Below are 25404 nucleotides of genomic sequence, written 5' to 3' on the forward strand. Positions count from 1 at the left end.
CTCAGAGGAGGGGCTGAGTGGGTCTACGCTGGGCCCTCACATGGGCCCCGACGAGCCTGTTGGATTTACTAAGTGATCCCGGTTGCGAAGAGGAAGAGCAGGAGGTGAAGGATTGAGATGGAGACACGGGGACCACCTCTCGCTTCGTTACTCTGTCTCCCTCTCACATGCTCATTATGTCTGTCGATCACCACTCCCAGAAGGCACAAGTCCAAGCCGCGTCTCACCCTTCGTCTGTGACTCGTCGAAAACGTCTTCCGATCGCTCATTGATCGCGGCGCGTGCCTACAGAAATGGCCGACTTTAAAAACACAGAGTGGCGACATCAAACGTTTTCTTCTCAGCATAAAGCCCTTACTGTAAGCCTTTCAGTCAGTCAATGGGGAATTCACAATGGCGTCGTCGGATGTCTTCTAAAGGCTTGGGCGTCTGGGGTTGTAGGTATTGTGTGTGTGTGTCTCTGTGTAGTATTGGGGTCTAGACTGCTCCGCTGTAGGTCCAGATGAGTATCAGCTGCCTCTGGTTGAACCACTTTAGATAAAAGGTCTCGGGAGGAGCGAGGAGGAGAAGTTCTGAGGGGACGCAGATTCTTCGGCGATCTCAGTCCTCAACGTTGGACTGGCTCTGATTAGGTTTTGAGTATCTTGGCGGCTGGGCGTATATAATGTGGAGAGGAAGTTTCCTACTTGGGCAATAAACATAGGAGGGATTTAAAGGATATTGTGGATGTCTTGGTTAGCAGTCTGTGCTGTGTGTGTGTGTGAGAGATGGTTAATGGAAAGCTAGGAAGGATTACTAGCTGTCTGTTGTTGATTATGATAAGGGGGATGAAGACTAGAGTGGGGGGGGGGGGTCTCTGTAATGAACCTCGATGCCCACGTCGATACGCTGAGTCAAAAGCGGAGAGCTGAGTCAAGACAGGCGAGGCTGGAGTAGGACAGGATTAGACATGAAGGCGAAACAGGCTTCCTCTGAGTCACTCCTCGACAGATAAACACAACACAATCCGTACAAATCTACATCAAGTTCGGCCCGGCAGAAACGTCTTTTCCAGCCCTTTACTGTAAGTACATCCAAGCACGCGGCGTACTAAGCCCTACGACAAATAATGTTATGGACGCGATCGATTGAGGCGCGAGTCCGGGAGGTCTACGCAGCGACACGCCGGACTTTTCCACTAGACAGTTTAAGACGGCGCTGATCCAGACGGGGGCTGGTGGTGACAACCATTACAGGACCCTCTCCCTCCCCGGCGCTGACACTGACTCGGCCGGACTGAGAGCACTGAGGCTGCACAGAGAAGCCTTAATTCACGTTTGGACATGAAGGCACCGGGCACAGGGAGGACAAGCGAGGGCTGGGATTGGGCGATAGAGTGAGACGGGATGCTGGGATTGGGCGATTGAGAGTGAGAAAGGGGGCGGAGGGGGGGTATGCCTCAGATAGAGAGGGAGTGAGAGAGAGGCTGGCCGAAACTGGGCCACGGTCTGTGCAGCCTCTTCGTCTGCGTCCATGTCAGTTTGATGCTCTGACAGTCGTGTCTCTGATAAGCCTATTAATAAACGCTCACGTCTGCCGCCCGGGCTGCCCTCTATTTAGCGCTGCGTCTCGCTAGCAGCACACCATGACAACCTAGTCCTCACCATGTGCTTAAGATCCACTTAAACCTTCATTCAGACTTGGACCTTAACGCCGTCGGGTCAGCCATTACAAGACCGAATCCACAGCACGTTACTTAACGAGGGTAACAAAGAGGGAGAGGGAATATAATTACACTCACAAGGTTCCAACTTCCAAATAAAGGCTTAACCACACAAAACAGAACTAAGTAGACTGGCTAGAAATGAAAGACTAAACACGTTGTTTTCCCAAGGGTCTTTAAAAGGGTCGGTCTGGTTTAAAAAAGGCTGGTCTGGCTATCAGTCAGACTAAGTAGAAACAGCTGGATTTGCGGCCTTTATAAAGGACTAGTTATGAGACAAACTTTGTAACACCACTGAACCATGCTATTACCGGCTGTTTTGTAGATTATTGGGGGGATTTGTAAGAATATTACATCCTAAAGACAACTAACAATTTGGGAACGTTGTGTGGTAAAGAGAGTTAACATTGTGCAGTGAAGATGGAGAACATTGGGTAGTAAAGACAAAGAACGTTGCGGGAACGTTGTGCAGTACAGACAGAGACAGTCGTGGGAACATTGTGCAGTGAAGTTGCGGGAATGTTATTAATTGCAGATAGAGAACGTCGCTGGAACAGTGAAGGGACATTTTCCCAGACTGTTACAGGACATTGCGAGAAACATTACACAGTAAAGACAGGGAGAGAGAGCGTTGCGGGAACGTCGTGCAGTGGAAGGGAGTGAACGTTGAGGTAACATTGTAGGGACGTTTTTTTTTTGCCTTACCATCACAGGCGTGACCGTGGTGACTGTGAGCCGTGACCCGCGTTACAGGTAAGTACAGCTCGGCTGGGTACTCTTCCGAGTCCGAGTCCGAGTCGTGGACCACCGGCTGGGGACCGGCGCTACTTAGCAACGTGCTCTGGTTGTCATGGAGATTGGGGGATGGCGGTTGCGAGTGTGAATGGTCAGTGACTGATGGGCTGGATAGAGAGGATGGCATGGGAGAACCTAAAGAAAAGAATAAAACCACCCATAAACGAAAAGAAATAACAAAAAGCAAAGGCAAAATAATGAGCACTTTTGGTTTTCGCGACGGCAACAGGAAGACACAGGCTTTGCCAGCGCAGCCGACAACAGAGAAATTAAATGGAAGTCAGGCGAAAATGGGAGAATAATGGCATTTTGACCGGCTGAACACTCAAAAGTGTCAGCCACTTCATAATCGATTCGCAGGGTAACCTTGACATTCGGTGGCATCTGTGTTCATCTGGGTCTGACAGCGAGGCATTGACAGCCTCTCGGTTTCCCTGTCCCTCCACACGCAACACAATGGACGCAGACACATTGGCGACGGTTACACACGGCAGAGAGAACACCGCTAAACACTGCTCGTCGGCAACGCCAAGGACACCTACAAAACAGCAGTGCACCATGGGAAGATTGCGGAACCATTCGATGTATTTAGAGAAGAAGTCGTTGCAGTGCACCATCACTTGTTTCAGATAATTATTTGAAGATCACAGGGAAGACAAAAAATCATCCCGGACAAAGTTTCTCTCCTCCCAACTATCTCCCCTTCAAAAATATACTAGATTATATATATATATTCAACTAAAGACCAATTTCCTCTAGTCGCTGTTGTTAGAACACCATCTGAAGATGTCCGAATTGGGAGAGACAATTCCAGAATTTCCGAGTGGGGGGGAGGAGAACAAGAACAATGCTGAGTGGCAAAAAAGAGGAGAAAAAAAAAAGTTAAGGACAGAGATAGGAGTCTTTAATCAAAACAGTGATGGGAAAAAAGTCCCTGAATTCTGACTGACAACAATGTAGAGGCATTGTGAGCTGTGTATTATGGCTGCTCCAGTCAACCAGACCAGAATGATGAAGACATGCTTCGTAAGAATACTACATTATACGACTGTCAGATATGAGATATGTGTTATTATTTTTCTCATCTGCAGTACCGGCCCGCTGCCAATGAGCTTTTTCAATTTGCGAGATTGAAAACCAGAGATACTGGTTGGGTACATACAGAAGGCCCCCTACTGTCTACGCATGAAGACCGCTCCAGCCTATATCCACGCCGGCTGGTTCCCAATAAAGCCAAAACTGGCTATATACCAATCAGATGTCAGGATAATGGGTCGGGATGTCTAAGTGTGAGTTGGAATTACATCCTATGATGTGGACGTGTGTTTGAATGCATACTTATGAATGTGTGTGTGTGAGGTGTGTGTGTGTGTGGGGGGGGGGTTAACAGGCTATGATGGTGAAGCGTTGCTGTAAATACATAACAGCTCACTTAGTTGTGACAGATGGCTCCATAAAGGCTTATGCATTCCCTGTTCACCAAGCCCACACTACTCTTTATCATCATATTTTATTGCATAACCACACATCCATCCAAACACAAATTTATTCATCCATCATCAATCATCCATCCAACGAACGACATCCACACAGACACTCATTTATTCATCCATCCATCCAACGACACATCCATCCATCATCAATCATCCATCCAACGACCGACATCCACACAGACACGCATTTATTCATCTATCCATCCAACGACACATCCATCCAACACGCATACGGATTCTTCCGTCCATCCGTCCATTTCTTCACCAGAGCGGACGACGGATCCATCTAACCACTCCATGTGTTTGTCCATCATCCATCCACCCAACCATTCACCAGCACATTTATCCCTCCATCCGTACACTGCCGTATCGGCCCTGCGCCAGCCCCTGCCTACCAGTTAAGGACAGCCCCTACATGCCTGTGTGTTCGACCAATAAAACAAAGCACAGACGTTCAGAAAAGCAGTAGCTCGTACCTTACCCCAAACAGGACAGCCATTTTGAGATTAATCTTTGTGTGTGTGTGATCTAGCAAGTGTGTGTGTGTGTGTGTGTGTGTATATCGCCTGTGGTCAATGTCTCTGATGATAGTCTCGAACAATCACTCTCTTAATTAAGAGAGAAAATTAAAGTGGGCAGAGAGATAGAGAGAGCGAGAGAGAGAGTGTGAAAGAGAGAAGGAGACAGAGGGGATAGAGAAATTTGATGGATGGATAAAAATTTAACTAGAGACAATGATGAAGGGGAAAGGTACTAATAGGCTAGTAAGAGAGCAAATCTTCGTCCCTGCAGTGTGTGTGTCTCTCTACAGGCTACAGTTGGAGCATTTCTTCCTGACAGCCTTGGTGTCTGGCTCCATGCGGGCATGCTGGGAAGGTTCACAGGTGCATGATGGGTATGATCTGGCCCCTGTAGCTCTTCATGTCCTCGCTTTCGGCTGAGACAGCCGCTATTGTGTGTGTGTGTCTCTCTGTGTGTGTGTGTCTGTCAGTGTGTCTCGGTGTGTGAGTGTGTCTGTGTGTGTGTGTCTGTGTGTCTCTGTGTGTGTGTGTGTGTCTGTCTGTGTGTGTCTCTCTGTGTGTGTGTGTGTGTGTGTGTGTCAGTGTGTCTCTGTGTGTGTCTGTGTGTGTGTCTCTGTGTGTGTCTCTGTGTGTGTGTCTGTCAGTGTGTCTGTCAGTGTGTCTCGGTGTGTGTGTGTGTCTCTGTCTGTGTGTCTGTCTGTGTGTGTCTGTCTGTGTGTGTCTGTGTGTGTGTGTCTCTGTGTGTGTCATTGTGTGTGCGTGCCGGCAGTGCCAGCATGGGTCAATGAAGAGACGAAGAAGGAAATTAATAAGTGTGGATCGACCCAAGGAGAAGTGTGTGTGACTGTGTGTGAAAGAGCAAGACAGAAAGAGGGAGACTGCCCTTAGAGGTGAACCCGGTCTATTTAATGCTTGATAGTGAAAGCTGTTCTCTGCTCTTTTTTTAAACTACCTTATTCCTCATGTTCCACCATTTTCTCTCAGATTGGCCCTGTGGCTCATTCTGTCCCTACCCCCTCCCACATCAGCAATGACCAGCACTGCCTACTAACTAATCAACAACACACACACACCCACACACAAACAGCTGGCTGTTAGGTGTGTGTGCGTTGTTGATTAGCTTGCGGGCAGAGCTGGCAGTTCTCTCTGTATCAGTAGAGGAAAAAAGACATGTAAATGTCACACAGGGGATCATTCTCTCTCTCTCTTCCTCTCTCTCTTCTTCTCTCGCTCGTTTTCTTTCAACAGAAACAAACAAACTCTTCAAATAGGAAATAAGAGAAGAGAATACATGGAAAGAGCTGTGACGGAGTCCCTGTCCGCACTGCAGAGAGATGCGCGCACACACATGCACGCCCACATGTCCGCGCGCACACACAAACACACACACACACACCCCAAAGCTCTGTGGAGTACTACTCTTTCATTTTTCTTTTCACAGTTGCTGGTCTTTAGAGCACTACTGAGCGGGCTCCATGTACCTTAACTAGACTCCAAAGACAAGAGGAGGCAGAACTCAGAAAACTAACGACTATCTCAGGACGCCGAACTCCTTCCTGCCATACCCTACAGGGATAACCCCTGGCATGCAGCCGTCTGAAGAGCTGTGTGTGTGAAGGGTGTGTGTGTGAGGGGTGTGTGTGTGTGAGGAGTGTGTGTGTGTGTGTTGAAGGGGTGAAAGGTTTTGAGTGATACCTTCAAGGCCCTACTGTACCAGAAGAATCGGTTAAGAGTCGACCGACCCAACAGCGATAACAGATTACTATAGCAACGGAACAACTTGAGATTCGTTCTGATTCACACGAGCGATGGCCACAAGAAGAGAGTGAACAGCAACGACTGGAGCTGTCGTTTGGATCCGTTGTAGAGCGATTCTTTGTCTTTCTGTCCCTACAACCGCAAACCATTCAATCACAACGTTTGTTTTACTAAAGCATATTTTCCATGGCCATTTGTTCATTCAACTATTTGCTCACTAGAAAAATTGCATTTTCATATTGTGTTGTACACAATTGTGTCCCAAAAAAGGTTTAAAGAATCATGGAGATTAAAGACTGATTCATTAAAATTGCATCCAAATGAATACGCTTTTAACTTTGACTACACGTCTGTCTTCACGGCTGCCTTTACACTTGAACTCTGCTGCAACAACATTTAAGCTTTTTAATTTAAAGTGTAGCTAATGAATGCCACATTGCCTTGCTATTTAGCTATACAAGCCACTCTCATCCAGCTGTTCACATGCACTTTCTAGGCTGATGAACAACAGCCTATCTGCTGTTCCTATTGATGTAAAATCTCAGCCTGTACTACATTTATTAATAAATTATTCTCTTTATAGGCATAACAGCTTTTTGTGAAGAGTAGCAGGCTCATTCTAATTCCTGAATTCAAATGAGACCAAAGGAACGGTCAGGGAGGGTTGATGAGAGTGCGTTGGTGTGATCACTTTATGATGAGCCATGATGATAACATTGCAAATAGACAGAGAATGATGAGCTCAGTGAAAAAAGAACATACAAACGAACTGACAAACATTACAAAAATGGAAATTAGTTGCTAACAACCCGAGCAATGAGGCAAGCAATTTCATGATGTTAAAAGATGTGCCGGCTAAACAGAGTGATTGTTACCATCTAGGTCTACATGATGGTTGTGTTAATATCTAGGTCTACATGATGGTTGTGTTAATATCTAGGTCTACATCATGGTTGTGTTAATATCTAGGTCTACATCATGGTTGTGTTAATATCTAGGTCTACATGATGGTCGTGTTAATATCTAGGTCTACATGATGGTCGTGTTAATATCTAGGTCTACATGATGGTCGTGTAAATATCTAGGTCTACATGATGGTTGTGTTAATATCTAGGTCTACATGATGGTTGTGTTAATATCTAGGTCTACATGATGGTTGTGTTAATATCTAGGTCTACATGATGGTTGTGTTAATATCTAGGTCTACATGATGGTTGTGTTAATATCTAGGTCTACATGATGGTTGTGTAAATATCTAGGTCTACATGATGGTTGTGTAAATATCTAGGTCTACATGATGGTTGTGTTAATATCTAGGTCTACATGATGGTTGTGTTCATATCTAGGTCTACATGATGGTTGTGTAAATATCTAGGTCTACATGATGGTTGTGTAAATATCTAGGTCTACATCATGGTTGTGTTAATATCTAGGTCTACATGATGGTTGTGTTAATATCTAGGTCTACATGATGGTTGTGTTAATATCTAGGTCTACACGATGGTTGTGTTAATATCTAGGTCTACACGATGGTTGTGTTAATATCTAGGTCTACACGATGGTTGTGTTAATATCTAGGTCTACACAATGGTTGTGTTAATATATAGGTCTACATGATGGTTGTGTTATATGTAGTTCTATATGATGGTTGTGGTAATATTTAGTTCTATACTGTATGATGATTGTGGTAATATTTAGTTACATACTGTATGATAGTTGTGGTCATATTTAGTTATATACTGTATGATGGTTGTGTTAGTATCTAATTATATATGATGGCTGTGGTAATATTTAGTTCTAAACTGTATGATGGTTGTGTTAGTATCTAATTATATATGATGGCTGTGGTAATATTTAGTTCTAAACTATATGATGGTTATGGTAATATTTAGTTTAAACTGTATGATGGTTGTATTAGTATCTAAGTCTATTTGATGGTTGTGGTAACATTTAGTTCTAAACTGTATGATGGTTGTATTAGTATCTAAGTCTATATGATGGTTGTGGTAATATTAAGTTCTAAACTGCATGATGGTTATGTTAGAATCTAGGTCTATATGATGCATTGCTGTTGATGACTTGATTGACAGGTATGTTACTCCATTATGAACATCTATAGTTAGGTTCCTTTTATCGCTTTAGTTCTAGTCCTTAGTGTGTATTTCCCTCCCAAAAATGAAGTTCATATATTTAATTATAATATAAATAATTGAATTCTACAGACATCCAATGCCCCATTGTATTCTACCATAATTACATGATGCTGTTTTGGAACTTGTTTGACTATGAAAACGCAGTGATTGCTATGTTTTTTGTTACAGGAGAGAAGGGTTAAATGAGCCGATTGAAAGGTAATTATTATTAGATGTTGTAGTCAGTCAGTCTGTCCGGCACCAAACATGACTGTGTTTGTCAGCCATTGATTTTGCTTTTGTAAGCTTCTTCTCACTGCTCTGACTGAAGCTTCTCTCTCCTGACACCAGGTCAAAACCAATCAACGTCTTCTATCTCCCACTGACTTCGGGCAAATGTCTCTCTCTGCCTGTCTCTCAATCATGTTCGCTTTGTCTTTCAATATAATTTCAATTTCAAGGACTTTATAGGCAAATTACATTCCCAAAGCACGCCTAAATTGAGAACGATATAATAAGTAAAAGTCTAGAAATGTAATGAAACGCAAATCTGAAATGTCAGGTTAACATGGCACATTTTGAAATCATTTCTAAAGCTATATTAGTGGCTGTGTACATTGTTGTAACAGTGTGCAAAATGTTACGAATATTGATAAAAGAAAATAAATATGTAAGCATTGGTGTGCTCTCTCTCAAAAGCACACGCACGCGCACACAAGCGCAGACATGCGCAGACGCGCACACACACACACACACACACACAGCCAGCCCACCAACCAACCTGAAGGAGACACTTATGCCTGCAACCTTTCACAAGTTAGGACACACACACACACGCACACACACACACACACACACATGCATGACCTTCCAAAGCCTACAAGAGGTGTAATTACAGCCTCTTCCTTCCACCTGAGAGACGTTTGGGAAAGACTGGGGAGAGAGGACAGGCAGATGAACACACAGATCCAGACTGAGGAGATAAGGAAAGGAAACAGATGAAGGAGGGCTTGAGGCAGCTCCAAGGATTCAGAGGAAGGCAAAGCAAAAAAAAAAAAAAAGGCGTCCATCTTTGTTCTAATGGTAACTTGGATAAATGGAATTATTCTGTTTACTCTTGAGCACTGCTTCATCTGTCCTTCACCGTGGAAATAATGACAGAGAAAGAGAAAGCCGAAAAGAAAGCAAAAACAAGACAGAACATGGAGAAGGCTCCAAGCTCCAAGGGTCAGGCCCGTCAGTAGCAGTCATTTATTTCCATTAGGTGGACAGTCAAATAATGAGCTTGGTCTGATGTGTGTGTGTTTGGTGGCATGCGTAAGGACATCAGAGCCATGCAAATGTCCGCAGTAAGGGAACGTGACACTAGTTTGTTTGTGTGTGTGTGTGTGTGTGTGTGTGTGTGTGTGTGACTTCTATAAGGGTTCTGTAGAGGTCACTGCTGTGATCCTAATTAGCATGTGTCTGTGATGGGACCTGACTGGCAAAGGGGCTGTGTCACGCCTCGTTAAACCCACAGCACTGACCCCCCCCCCCCCCCACCAATTCTGCAGGGGGACAATGACACACAGCAGAGGACAAAGACCAGACGAGAGTAGGGCCACACCCTAAAACCCCCGGCGGACGCTCCTAACTCTCCCCCCGACAGGAACTAGGAGAGGGGAACATAAGACCGCTAGCAGAGAGAGATGACAGAAAAGACAGAGTGGAGAGAAAGATGTGGACGAGAGAGGTGACAGAGGGGAAAGGGAGAGAGGGGACCAGGAATAGGGCAATAGGCCGCACTATTTATCTAAGGGCATTTCTGGAACCTTCCTGCAGCGAGGGCTTATTAAACCAAGGGCAATAAAACACACAGGCAATCTGTCTCGTAAATTCTTATACAATGGGAGGGGTCTTTACCATTACCGTTTCGGATAGCACAGTCACTACACCAGACAATCCATGACAAAGCCTTATGATGAACCGGGAACCCTGTGGGTAGAACAGGGATTAAACCTGTTAAGGGTCAGCTTGACTGTGGTGTCTCTTCACAAACCACGACGTCCTCACAAATGTATCCGTGCCCCTTCGAAACCGCACCCGGACGACAGATTGGAAACACCATTCGTATCACTTACGGTCGGTTCTCGCGGCTCTGTTAGCATCGCGGCTAGCTGCGATGAGGCCTTCCGGCTGGGCCCGCAATCAGTCAAAGAGCTCAGCGGTGCTGCTACGCTAAATATAGCCGAGAAGCACTAACTTACATGGAGGCTGTGTTTATACGGGAGCTGTTGGGAACAATTTGTGGCTCCTGAGTCTCCCAAGCTACGTAGGGATCATCAGAGGTGCTGAACTCACGGGGGGGGGGGTCCACTTGTAGAGTTGAAGTCCACGCCTGCAGGCGGACGCAGGCGCACAGTCGTCGAAAAACACGCGCGTGTGCAAAGGAATGCGGGTCGAAGACAAGGGAGCCACTGTGTGTTTGTGTCTAACGCTGTTGGGACCATGACAGCAGTGACCCCTCCACTTTCACCTTCCTTTCTCTCCATCTCCCTCACTCCTTCATTTGATAGAAAGAATGAGAGAAAGAGAGAAGGGGGGGGGGGTGACATTGACCTTAAAGGGGATACATTTGGACAAACTACAACTCAATTTCTTGGAAACGACTAAAGATGATGAAGTATATCCACCTCACTAAATCCAGGTGCATTAACACCCGTGTTTACAACTCAGAGTGCGTCACGTGTGTGTGAACGAATGACGAATGAACCCGCCCCCAGCTGTGGATACCCGGGCCTGTTGTTCCTGATAGCTTAAATAAACATTCTGAAAGAACCTAAAGCTATGGAACCTACTGGGACAAAATAACGAGTGGGGTGACATTTCATCAAAATTAGAGGACACACACACGAGCGCACGCACACGCACGCGCAGCTTAGGAATATTACATCTGCTATTGGGTGGTACGGATCTCTAGATCAATCAAACACACACACGCACGCACAAACACAGTCAGTCATACACACACAGTTAAAATTGAGTAATGCCCACTGCCTGATGTGGAGGTCTATATCAAGATGGATGGTGTTAATTGGTTTTGGAGATGACTTCACCATGTGGATGATAATGTCACAGACACAGCCGGAAGACCCAAACTATATATAATTCCAACATTATGATCTATGTGTCTGTGTGTGTGTGTGTGAGTGTGTCTGTGTGTGTGAGAGTGTGTGTGTGTGAGTGTGTGTGTGTGTGTGTGTGTGTGTGTGAGTGTGTCTGTGTCTTTGTGATCCGACCAATGCGTCGCAAAGGCGCCTCCGAGCAAGCGATTCAATTTCCAATGATTCATGATTGAAGCTGGATCTCAATGTTCTCTGGTCTCGGTTGCAAAAGGGAGCTCACACACACACACACTTTCGCGGGCTAACTGGTAGGTGTGTAACAGTACACATATCCACACCATTTGGTTTGGTACGTATTGTTATCTGAATGAATATAGTCTAGTTTTTGCCACACACGTTACTTTTAAAATAAAAGATGTGTCCCTTATAAACGTGTTGTGTAAGCTAATGAGGCCCTCTAAGAGTTGATAAGCAACACAGACAGTTCAATGCCAGTGAAATATCAATTTAAAATGTTTGGAGCCGACTGCCACTTTGGAGAGAATCCCATTCCAGCCACTTGTCTTCTGCAAGACAGGCATTCCTCCTCGGTTTATTTTCTGAACGCACATTTTACCTGGATGACATATAGAGCTCCAGGAAGAAATTAAGAGACCACTGCACTATTTTCTTTCCTTTTCAAAAAAAGTTGAGTGAGGAACAGAAGCGTTCAATTTGCAGGGGTCTCTTAATTTTAATCCTTCTGTTCCTCACTCAAAGCCTTTTTGGATAGAAACGAAAAAGGTGCAGTGGTTTCTTCATTTTTCCTGGAGCTGTATATCATAAGTATGCAATAGGGAGCGAAGTTTGCTTACTGTCAGAAACTATTATGGCACAAAAACTGCCAATTCCTCTAGTCTACTACAGCATACACTAAGAAAACTGCAAAGAGGTGAAAGACCACTGACTAGCTCTCTATATGTAGCAACCAGTAACACTAAGCTAACGTTATCAAGGCTTAGAATAATGTATAATTCTGAGTTAGCCCTTTTTTTTGGAACAGGTAATTATATTTTTTTCGTCTAATTATTTGGAACTTCATTCTCTATCAGGCAGAAACGCTTTCTGACCGGTAAGTAAATGCAACATTTTGAAATTATATATATTTTTTTGTAATAGTTTTTTTACTGAACAAATCCCACCTAGTGCAACTTTAACCACAGTGGCAATGAGCAAAGTTCATAACTTCATAATAGCTTAAAATAAATGTTACGTTCGGCGTGTCAGACTTCTGCGTACCGTTACATCCTTACTGACTGGTCAGTACCTCTCATTGTTACTCTCCCAACGTGAATAACTGAAGTTACTATTTTTAGATCTTTATAACCCCCAGTGCCTTTGGTTAATCCATAATAGATGACAGCATATATGTGGCCCAGGTGTTTTGGGGACACGGCCATGTAACTGTCAGGGAGAAGCCAGGGGAGCAGAACTTAGAGGGCACCGATTGGGTCCTTATGAAATAGTTAACCCTTGACCTTCGTCAAACAAACATGCCCACAATATCCCTCCCTCTATCACGATTACTCAGGCTCAGAAATGCAAAGACAATGTGTTCCTGCAGGTCATCTTTGATATGTAAACGTAATGCAGATAGAGAACCCCCCCCAAAAGCCTTTCCTAACTGAACCACAATAAAGCCAATGGCGTCAGGAATAATGATTGTTTTCTGGGGTATTTGGGGTGAGAAGGTGTGACATGATATGGGGCAGTACAAACTGGGAATGGGCCCTAGGGATGAACAGAAATGCTAATGCTAGTTCAGGCCTAGTGCTGGGACCCAGCATGACTCCTCAATTGCATTTGATGTGAGCCTGGGCCAAGCCGAGGAGAGGAAACCACCCCGCCATCTCGGCACAGCGGACCACTCTGTCCATACAAAGTGCATCTGTACACGGTGCTCAGTCCCGCCTGCTGGAACAACAGCCCTCTATCGTACTACCCTTCATGTGAGGAGGCCAGCGCTTCGTACATGGAGAACACTGGAATACATCCTGCTTTCTGCAGAATTAATAGATAAAAATACCCTAAAGTTAGGCAGCACTTCAGAGAACCTGATTAAGTAATTCATATGTTCAAATGTCTAGGGACAACTGAATACAAGACTGGGTTTATGGAATGAGACTTTATGATATCCCAGAAAGACCCATCATTCATGCGCTGTCTCTCCTCCTCTCTCACACACACACACACACACTGTCGTTTGAATAAGCTTGCATGTCAATTATATATTTGAAGAACTGCTGGTCTCCGACTGCAGCCAAGAACAAAACCTCTTGGCTCACAAAGCTGCTTCGATGATAGCAATAGATCCTTTGTGAAACCGAGCTCAGGCACATGTGCACACAAAAAACAGGCGCGCACGCGCCTCGCTGGCACTTAATGGACACTGGGCTTTCTCCCATAAGCTGTCATCTGTACCACTTCGATTGGCACAAGCTAAGTTGAGCTGAGCCGTGGTTGTGTGTGCGCGTGTCTGCGCGTGTCAATGGCCCGGTTAACAGATAAAAACAAAGCGGGCTGTACTTAAATGAGCTCTGCTGTTCTTTACGGGGCCTTTCAGCCACTCAAAGCGCCCCTAGTAAACTAATCCTGAAGTCGTAATTCCCCCTCTCACAGAACCCCCGGCCGCTCAATGGCCTTAGCAGATGTTGAACAGACCCCCTCGTCGATGAACGGCCTGATACAGAGGTGTTTGTGGTGACTGAGGCATGTCAACGCAGGGGTGCTTAGCGATGTGTCCGAGGTTCAGCAAACGGGCGAGCGGGGCTCGGTGTCTGTCCAAACCTTGTCGGGGCGACCCTCTCAACCGGGCACTCAACACTGATGGCGGGACATTGGCAGCCGGGAGAGACGGACAGGTAAGGAGAAAGGGTGCATGTCCCCCCCCCCCCGCCCCAAGCATATCTGTCAAACCCTGCGCCGCTGATGAGGATGGAGAGGGCTCCGGCGGACGGGAGAAGCGGGGGGGACAGGCGGACAGAGAGGTCAGTGGCAGAGTACCAAGTCCCACCGCTGGGTCAAGCAGGTCGGCTCAATGGATGGGAGTCCAGATGCTGCACTCTGAAGGGGGCACTCTGCCCCCTGCTATAATGATTAAATCCCAATGCCCCAGGGCAGTGAACGGGACATTGCCCTGCTCACGGAGCCATCGTTCTAATGGGATGTTAAATCGGCCTTATGCTCTGTGGTCACTGAAGATGCCTCATAGGGATGATAACCATGCGTGTCCTGGCCAACCAAAGTATACCCAGCTTCCAGTTAGCGAGTTCACCCACTCCTCCTTCATAACTAGAGTATTTAGTGCTATATGTATTAAAAATATGCAATTAATAATTTAATTCACTCAGGATACAAGCATAAAGCATACTACTAACTAAAAAAAAGAGAGAGAGCGAAAGTGAACAAGGACAGAGAGCTAGTGTTGTATTTTAAGGGCTTTTAACAATGCCATTACACATACCGTTATTTCTAACGTGACTAGTTTCTGGAGCAGCAACAAAGACAACTGATGTGCCCAGTTAGCTAGGGACTAAAATCAGCCCATAACTTCTTTTTTTGGGTGTGTGTGTGTGTGTGTGTATCTGTGTGCAAAATGAGAAACATTTCACAGATCATAAAAATGTCAAACCGGGAGAGGAAAGAACGAAAGAGAGAAACCAACTAGCAAAACAAACTCCCTGAGTATTAAAACAAAAAAGTTTAAAAAAGTGAAGATACATTTTGAGACTCATTTTCAGCTTCAAAGCTAAGCTATTGATCTTTTCAACACTCCAACCATTTCTCTCTGTCCCCCTCAGCCCAAATCAACCCTTAAAGGGCAACATTTCCATGCTGTCCTGTTATCCTCCTATAACCACCGCCTTTCTGTAGGGGGCCCAAAATCTTAAGCATACACAGACATACTTAGCGGGTGAATATTGTTAGCCTGTGGTCATAATATCGTGGTGCAGCATTTTAACAGGCCATTACGAGGGAGTGTTATTCTCAAGTGGGGCGCATGGGAATTTGCCTGGCTGTCTGTCTGTCTGTCTGTCTGTGTGTGTGACAGAGAGAGAGCGAGGGAAAGGAGGATGAGAGAGAGATATAGGAGAAAGCAGGATGTGAGAGAAAGGAGGAAGAAGAGAGAGATTTTCCATCCGCTCACAGATGACCCAGGCCTCCCTCTCGGTTTTACGACCTCATGACATCAGCGGTCCATAAATGAAGCCAAGGCCAACCAGTGCTTAACAGAAGGAATAAAGACCTAGCCGGGCCACTCATGGGCACAAAATGCTTAAGAACGCAATGAGCATATTCCATTCACAATCACTTCATTTAGCACGCGTGCGCGCGCACGTTTTTCCCACGCCAGTCTCTCTATGCAACGGCACGTTAGGGCGACGCAGAGCATCAGAGGCAAAATTAGCCGTGTCTCCGTTGCGTGTTTGCGTGTTTGTGTGTGTGTGTGTGTGTGTGTGTCTCGTCTCCGTGTCAGTAATAGAGCATGCTGGAAGAGATTAGCAAACTGGTAAGGCCCCTAGTCCTGGCCCCGCGCCCCAGCCCGACATAGGACCTGTGTGTGTGTGTGTGTGTGTGTGTGTTGGTGACGGATGTCTCTGGCTACATGCAACCTCACTATAAGACACACCGAACAGACAGTATAATGGACAGTGTCCGGGGGGAGGGTGGGTGCGTGTTGTGTGACTCTGTGTGCCTCCCATATCAGCGTGGTTAAATCAGGACGCTGGATCCTCATGGGGTTGCAACGACCTTCCGTACGCACGCCGCCACCGTTGCCTTGGAGGAGCCAATCGCAAACGAGGCAACGGGACCCCGTAGTCGAGGGAGGCAGGGCGGAAAAAAACAGAGCGGATGACGCCAGTGTCTGCCGCCGGGGAATTCATCCATCACGGACGATGGCTCCCAGGACAGAAACAGGTGAGGAAATAAATTACCCTCTCTACCTCATTCTCTCTCCGCCTGTACCCATACCCTTCCCTTGTCCCATACCCTGTCCCCATAATGAAATGTACATAGTAATAAACCTGGCAATTAAGTAAGGAATGCATAATGAACGTTGTTGAGAATACAGCAGAGAAGAGGGACACAGAGGGTGTGTGTGTGTGTGAGAGTGCTATTGTGTGCGCGTGTCTGTGAGCCTAACCTACTTACCTGGCAGTAAGAGTGCTTTAATTGTCCTATCAGAAGGGGACACCACTGGGACAATGGTTTGATCGGTGAGGTCGACACATAAGGTTAGTCGCATGGACTGTTCCATAACAGGGATGGGAGAAGGTTTTCTAATGCACTTGATGAGGGCTAATGGGGAACACTTGGAAAGCACAGTAGATCCGAGACGGAGAAACTCAAACACGTGGTAGGAAAACACACAGCAGCGCAGAGACACAAAAACACATATCTGAAAAGTGAGCATCTGGCGGACCCTAATAGAGCTGTCATTGCTGCTCTCGCCACACCCTGGTTGGCACAGCTTGGCCTGGGCTTCCCTGTCATTGCTGTGGCTGGGTGTTTCTTTGACGGATGTCTACTCTCTCTGGCCCACAATGCTTCAGCTCAATGACTGTACAAACATCTGCGTTTCCGAGCGTGTGTTTGTGAGTGCGTTCGCCATAACGATGAAGCCCGTAGCCAAAGGCACTCCAAGCTGGATCGCACCACGCTAACGCAAACAAGGTGATATGTCATGTTGGCTATGAAAAAAGGCAGCCTTTAAATCTGATGTAGAAAAGAAAAAAGGCTGCCGCTGTCAACAAAGCTAGCTGTAAGCGCTGCACAAGCTTGAACGTGCTATGCCATTAGTAATGCGATAAGCGAGTTAGCTGTAGTTGCTAAGCTAGCTGAACGGTGCTAATCTGTATGCACTAATGTAAATCCAAGGATGGGATAAAAATGTAGTCCCTTTTGTTTTGAGATTAAATCTTTCACCTACGTAAAGAAATCACCGGGTATCTGCCCAGTTTCTTCTTGCTCCATAGGTTTTTACAGCTTGGCCATGGGGCTTGATGACTAGAATGATGAATAAACATTTGGAGGGCTGTTGGCCTCCTCGTCTATCTGTAGCTGTACTGTGTATGACTTGCTGTAAGGACTATGTTAACTGTTCTATGCTAAGGTAACTGTAGAGCGCCAACCGTGCCATACTGTAAGCAACCTGGACTGCCCGTCTTAGCATACTGCTGTCCACAGTTGTCATGAATCCATCTCGTTAGCTTTGGTAACAGCTTAAGGAAGGTCGTTGTTTTTCCGATGAATAGGGAAGTGTGACGGCCAGATGTCCAAGTGGCTCAACTCCAGCGGAGTTAGCATCAACGAATGACTGTTTTGACCATCAGCAAACACACCACAAAGCAAGCGCCTCGGGAGGCAAATCCGCCCACAACTCCAGCAGGCCTCAAGTTGACCTCAAAACCAGTAGAGCAGTGTGCATGGACGTCAAATTCCCACACGTTATCTTCACACTGACACCCAACCAACCCTGCGCTCGACCACTGCAGCCCGGACAGCTGTATTAATTTCCAGTAAACTATCAAGAAAAAATACATGTGAAAAGATCCATTGGTTTTCCAAATGCAGATGGCCCGGTGAAAACACGATCCTTATAGATTGAGTGGCCGTATACTCCCATGTGTGCTCTGATCAATGCAGCCTTGCAGTAAAGTAGTCACTGGATCCCGGGAGGTGATTTCTCTTCAGTTTTACAGCGCTATGTGGACGGTGTCTAGCTTTTATCCCTCGCTTTAGGTTTTCTTGAACCCTTCCCAATCAGATAAGGACATGCCGCTTCCCCTGCAAAGCCAGTATTGCGGCGCCCCCTCCCCTCTCCGTCTCTCTGTCCCGGCGCTCAGGTGGATCGCCTTTCTCTTCACCTCCAGAACTTTCTCCCTCCGCTCTAGTTACACGGACTCAAAAGGCTCTCTATGCGTCAGCTGCGATAACACTTAATGCGCTCGGTCCAGAGTGTTTCAGCTCTGACGCTGCCCTTTAACGTGGAATCGAAGCTGGCCTCGCCCCGCTCCCCAATCAGCCCCGGAAGACTGTCATTTTACCTGAGGAGCTAAAACCATCGCAGGAAGAGCTGATCTGTCACTTTGCATTTACACGTACACAAGGTATACATCAGACGGGTAATGCGCGCGCACACACACACACACACACACACACACACACACAACTGCACACAACCCGGCTATCAAAGAATATGACTACCACATGACATGCATTGTAACCGCTAAGTTTTCTTAGCCTCGGGGTGGGATGCTCTCCACGCCAGGGGTGTGTGTACATGTTGCCCCAGTGGAGGGCGGGGGTCAGGCGGGCTACCGAGCAGACAAGGGACCCTCTGTGTTCCTGGGTCTGGGTGGGGGAGTGGGGGGGGCGGTCTCAGGTACCCATTTCCTCTTTCCGTGTCCCTGAGGAAGGGGAGACTAATGGCAAAGCGGCTATCGTCAGGGTCGGCTGGCGCGTGTGTGTGTGTGTGTGTGTGTGTGGACGGGTGTGTGTGAGGGATTAACAGGGTGGTCCACATTCCACTCCCGCTATTAAACAGCTTTCAATCAACTCTTGCACATGTCTGGTGAAGAGATAGAGGCAGAGAGAGAGAGAGAGAGAAAAGCTGAAAGCAACATCATCAAAATAATATGATAATATGAATAGCCATCAATAAGCACATATTCAAACATTGGCCGAGCGCTGCCTCAAATTTTAATCTGTCACCACAAAGGGAATATTGATTACGAGGAGAATGTCAATCGATGGCCTCCTCTCAAAGTGGAAGATGGATCGGGGACGTCTTGCCAGAACAAGAAACCAACACACACATACAGCACATGTTGACATGCGCACATCCACTGAGTATTTGAATGATTGTTCGTGCCTACGGGCATTCTGACCTCTAAGCATTGCTGAGTGCTGCGTGTGTGCATGTGTGTGTGTGTGTGTGTGTGTGTGTGTCTCCGAGGCTGCCCATTTGACTGGTTGACCTGGATTTGGCCTGGTGAGGTTCCCTAAGGAGATTCTATTGTCTCGAAGCACCAGCGACAACTCAATGGAAATCATTGCTCTTTTAGTTATAAAAAAGTACACTGGTGGCTTTTCAACAGAATGTCTGGGGGGTGACGGTTTGCACTGAATACATCACAAGTACGGGTCAAACCACGCTGTATTTTAATTAGAATACTGTACAAGCGATAGGAATAAAATGCGTTGTTAGAAATCCACTATATAGAGTAATTAATTAAGTAAGCTGGAGCATGTTCTTCTTAAAGTGCCAGTGCAAATTAATTTCCAAACCAAACGAGAAGAAAAAAAGATGTAACACTTGCCCTTCCAATTTAATTAAGTGGAAATGTGACCAGCCCCTAAGTAAATTAATGTTGCCATTTTCCATCTCTGATTGACGATTAATCCCTGAACGGGCTCGTTCTCTGTTATAGGGATGAGTGAAGCAGGGAGGACACTGATAATCTGGGAAGCAGATGTATTTTAGTCTCAGATTATGAAGCTATTTTAACCACAGACTCAAACTAGTATGGAGCTGTTTGTTCCTCATTGTCCCCCTGCCGAATAGGAAAGGGGGAAGCTGGGTTTAACGAGGCGGTCAGGTCCCATCACAGCCGTGTGTGTGTGTCTACATGTGTGTATGGTGAGGTCTAGCTGGAGTGTGATAACCTGTTTCCAGACTGGGGTGTGTGTGTGTGTCTGTCACATTGGTGTGTATGTGTGATAACAGGCTATTTAAGGCAGAGGGCTCGAAGGAGGACAAAGGACAGACTGGTAGAATATACTGACTGGACACGCACGCACACATAAACACACACACACACACGCGCTAGTGCAAAATCTAATGACGAGGGAACTGGGTCAGTCACCAGTACCCACCACGTGTGTGTGTGTGTGTGTGTGTTTGAGGGTGCATGTGTGTCTTGAGCTAATGAGTGCACCTGAGTCCTGATGGGGAGGCAATGGGTATAGGCTGGGGTCAGCTCAGTTCTATCCCTCCCTCCCTCTTCTCAGTGACAGGGCCCTCGTTATTAGGGCTGGATGAGTTAAGCAGGATCCTCCCCCACCTCCCCTACTTTCCTGTCTCTGGTGTATGTAAATGATCACCCTGCCCAGTCTGTGGAGGGGACACAGAGATGAGGGGGTTAGGGAGGGAAGAAACAGAGATGGGGGGGGAGGGAGGGAGGGGGGACAGAGATAGAGGGTGGGAAAAGAGTGCGGGTGGGGGGGGAGGTTGGAGTCATCCCCAGACCACTGCAGTAGCATCAGCAGAAGACCCAGTGATTTATCACCGACAGCCTGGAGGGAGACCAAGAGACCAGCCCATTGCCACTGTTACACACATTAAGTCAGGGGAAAAGTCTCACACACACACACACACACCATATATATACACATGCACATCGTACAATAACACATGCTCATACCCGTTTACTCTTTAATTAAAGTGCATAATACCCATAGAGTCCTCTGGAAGCTTAAACTAATGGTAATTACGCATCAGTGTCAGATAGTCCCCCAGCGTGCGTGTACACTTTTATTTCAGCATGTAGAGACGGCAGATGAAGTGGGTAAGACCCTACGTAACGGTGTTCGTCTGTAGCTGTGTGCTAAATGAGCTAGGCTAACAGAGGGCAATTAAAGGAGTCAAAGCGAAGCGCCGCTAAACGACGGGATGTCGCGTAAGCAACTGGGAATCACAGATACGAACGCTTAACGCCGTGACGGAGTCAAAGAGCATTTTATTTCAGGATGTTTACTGCGCGGGAACGAGCGAGGCACTCAGTTCAGGGTGACGTCCACGCGTTCCCTGCTGACTGTTACGTGTGTGTTAACTGTCGCAAGTTTCCGAATAAACAGTGCGCGACCAGCCGTTTGTCTTTTTGCGGATTTCAATATCAGCAATCATGGGATTTGCTTTAACCTGTTTAAAATGACACTGTTAAGAACCCCTTCCTGCTTCCCATAACCATTCACGCAGAAAAGGATTCCTTCCTGCTTCCCACAACCAATCACAATGCAAAGAACACAAACACAGAACCCCCACCTCCCTCATTGTGTAGGCCGGATATAGTCTAGCTTTGGGGCTGGTTAAGTCTTCCAGAAGGGGAAATGGCCTCCTTTGTCCAGCCCACCCGCCCAACAGATCCGCCAGCTCATAGTAGAGTAGACCAAACCAGCCTTAACATGCAGACACGCTTGCCAGCTGATTTAGCACCGCGCGGCTATACTGCCCAATCAGGCAGAAACACACAATCATCCTAACAGCCTGCCGCGTGGTGGCTTGTACCAGTCTGCGTGCGCGTGCGCGCTCCTATTCATTTGTATAATACTCGTGTCTGAATGCATGCTGTCCATTTGACAGGAGACCACTTGTGCTAGCGCAGACTGCTCTAGTTTGCAGACCAACTGGGTCAACCGCTCAAACGCCAGTGCCGGCACTACTGTGGTGTTGCGTGGCGTCCGCCGAGAATTGGAGCACCCGTTTATTTGTCTGTCTGTGTCTGTGTGTGTGTATGTTTGCGTATGTGTGTGTGCGATAGCTTCAATGAGATCCCAGTGGACTGTGAGTGTGTGCACATCCAGATAACTATATCCGCCTGTGGCAGGTAAGCATGTATCTTTAAACGCTTTTGTTTTTTAAACTCTAATGCGTACGCTCGCTTGAACCTCTGCGTGAGTGAGAGTTGGCCTTAAAATTGTCCTCCAGCCTCCTTCTCAGCTCATTTAGCCAGAGAAAAAGCCCATCTAAATAGCTGGTCCAGATGAGAGTCTTCTGAGTTTCTACATTACTGTATTACTGTATTTTTTTCTTGACCTTGCTGATGGTCTGTAAAGTCATTTAATTAATTTGGAATAAATAAAGCCAATAATAATAATAATAATAATAACAGGCAGGTCATTAAAATTAAATATTAACATGTTAATGGAAAGACAAGACGCGCACCCCCGCCCCAACCCACCCCAGCCCCCTACACTTCTCGCTCTCCCCCTCTCTCACGCTCTTCTTTCCTCCCTCTCACTAAGCACTCAGGGATTCATGGTGAACCCAGACGACACCCTGTTCCCAGTACTTCAGAACCAACCACTCTAGGCCTGGGCCAGCAGAAGGCCAACTCACAGGGTTAGGAGGCACCGTCGAGAACTGCTGAGAAACCAAACTCCTGGTTTTGATCGCAAACACACTTTAATGGCTAATAACACTTGTGGTATCCTGTGCGCCCCCACTCCCACTCACTACGGCCAAATGTCCTCATTTACTAATGGAAATGATGGGAAAGAAGGGGCCTGGGAATGAAAAAGGCAGACAGAGAGATGGAGAGAGGGAGGAAACGACAGAGTGATAGATGATTCTACCTCCAAAACGCTCCCCCACTGTAAGTGCTTATCACACTGTGCTGGGTCAGAGGTCAAATGTCATCCAGGGTCAGGCGGCATGTCTTCCCCTCCGCGCCCAGCCAATGATTGATGAAGGGCCGATTATCATATTTATTTTGTTGCGTTGTGTGTTTATGTTGGCGGCCGCGGAGTGATGCCCTTCAGAAACGCCTCCAATTAAAAAGAGACTAGGGCAGGGATTCCTGGGGTACATAGTGGGTACTGTGTGCCTCGTTGTTTCAGGCATTCCTGTGTCCTACGAGCCAGGACGGACGATTCAGGGACATGCCGAGAGAGAGAGAGTGTGTGTGTGTGTGTGTTTGTGAGTCAGTGTGCGCGCTCAGTCACTGAGAATCAAGGCCAGTGGAACGTTTTCCACGCAGAGAAGTGACAAGGTCGTAGTTCAAGTTAACCTGCTGACGCCAGGACCAGCAGCACTCCCGGACACCCCCGGACACACACACACACACACACACACACACACACACACAACAACACACCCAAGACAATATTTCCATCCACCGCCAACCATTCAGCTCAAAAAAGGGAAGTTCATCCCCAACCAAATGAATAAAGCCTGAAGAAATTAATGCAGCTTTGTAGGTTTAAGGTTTACTGTCAGGAGTGTATTGCGTGTGTGTGTTTGTGTGTGAGAATGAGTTGTGGTTTCTCACCAGAGGGGATTAAAGAGCTGTATGTACAGTTAAATGCACATATTAGATGAGTTTCCCTTTCTGAGATATATCTGGATGTATTATTCACTGAGGTTTCATCAGAACTCTCCCGCCAGTACAGAGGAGAAAGGTTCTCTACACTCCTGCTCATCACTAGTTGAAGTCAAAATGGGCTCGGCGAAGAGCTCTGAGAAACCGTCCGATTCCCACAGGATGGGGGCTGCTCCGACTGAAGGTCTGCAAGGGAGTCAGAGAGGAGCCTTCGGCTCGACTGCAGGGTGGAAGTCTGAGAGCCAGTAAATGGAAGGAAGGAAGAAAGAGCGAGAGATGAGACGACGAGAGAAGCGGCTAGAGAGGGGGAGCGAGACAGCAAAAGTGGGCAAAGCCTGACGTGTAACAAGAGAGTGAGAAATGAGAGAGAGCGATAAGAGAGAAAGAAGAGAGAGGGATAGACAAGAGAGGGAAGAGGGTTATGTAGTGGAGAGTACAATGGTCTCAGGTCTCTATGAGTCTAATCTAGCCAGGCATTCATGGTCCACTTCTCTGTTACACTAATTGCGGGATTAAAAATAACCTGATCCGCAGTACACCCATCACCCTCTTTTCCTCCCCCTTTCTCTATATCCCCCCCCCCTGCTTTGTTATCACGGCACGCCCATGTATTCACACTGCACACCGTCTACTCTGAGAAAAAAGAACGAGGACTATTCTTCATGATAGTGCTTCCATAAGAGAGGAAAAAAGTGATTGGGCGCTTGCGCGGGTGGGCGGGTGCGCGTGTGGGTGGGTGTGTGTGCTTCCCAGGTATCTCAGGGCTGGGAATAGGATGAAAGCGGCAGAATGTGGGGATTCTTCTGGATTCTATAGGAGCAACAAAACCCCAGGCAGGACGTCAAACATCACCTGTAGGAGACGTCTCCTCTCACACCTCCCCTTCTTTTCCATGCCTGGATCCTGTCATCGGTGTCTCTTCTCTCTTTCCGCTACGATCAGCCCGTTTCTCCTGTCCTTTCTGTTCAAAGGAGACTTCTCTTGTCTGTCCCTGCTCTGTCGTTACCTGACGGGGCGAGGTCCTGCGTTCTCACGTCACGTGGATCTCCGGCCGGCGACACGGGCGGGGAGGGGCTCACTGTGATGTCAACAGGTACTGTCTTTGATCAGCCCACCCCCCCCCCCCCCAAACCAACCGTCTTAGTGAACAAAAGCCCAGATTGACTGTACAAGGAGCGGCTGGGAAGGCAAAGACCCCACTGGATGAATGGCTATCTGTGTCTGCTCTTCTACCTGACATATGGCAACCCTAGCCCAAACTTGCTCTTCCGACCGAGTAACTCATTTCCAGATGGACAGTAAAGCAGGACGGCTAACGCTAGGTTAACAAGGAACTCACAATGAGACCCATCCATTTTGCATGAATTAATTAGCCGCCGCCGCTAACAATGAGCAGTTGGCCAACTGCGCTACACGCTAGGCTAGGCTACACTGACAGTTTGCATTGTAAATCCTGCAGAGCGTACCGTAGCATCCTGTCGTAAATTGTCGGACCCGCTAACCTGCTGTTTTACGAGGCCTTCTGTCCTCATTATTCTTAGCATAACGACTGTTCGTTTCTCAGCGCACACAGACACACTCACTTTCTAAAATAATTAATAGATAACACACCCTGCTTGGATAACACACACATTTACCAATGGACATGCAGAACACTGTGTGGTGTTGTGACTTACCATGCTACGGCCTTGTTAGCTGTTAATTTGCTGACTGCTGGTAAACCCTTGGCATTAAGATAAAGAACCTTGAGTGTTCA

At 46.9% G+C, this 25404-nt stretch overlaps 1 protein-coding gene across 14 annotated transcripts in view; it reads right to left on the minus strand.

Annotated features, from left to right (window-relative positions):
* Positions 1 to 25404, minus strand: part of tenm3 (teneurin transmembrane protein 3) — a 270450-nt gene that overhangs the window by 117673 nt on the left and 127373 nt on the right. For 10 of the 14 annotated variants that reach the window (XM_029118033.2, XM_029118035.2, XM_029118039.2 and 7 more), the window contains one exon: positions 2408 to 2632. The exons of the other annotated variants lie outside the window; for them this stretch is intronic. In XM_029118033.2, coding sequence (XP_028973866.2) covers positions 2408 to 2632 — 225 coding nt within the window. The remainder of the gene's footprint in view (positions 1 to 2407; positions 2633 to 25404) is intronic. 14 annotated transcript variants of the gene reach the window in all.

The sequence above is a fragment of the Esox lucius genome, chromosome 25 (assembly GCF_011004845.1).
Source record: "Esox lucius isolate fEsoLuc1 chromosome 25, fEsoLuc1.pri, whole genome shotgun sequence".
NCBI lineage: Eukaryota > Metazoa > Chordata > Actinopteri > Esociformes > Esocidae > Esox > Esox lucius.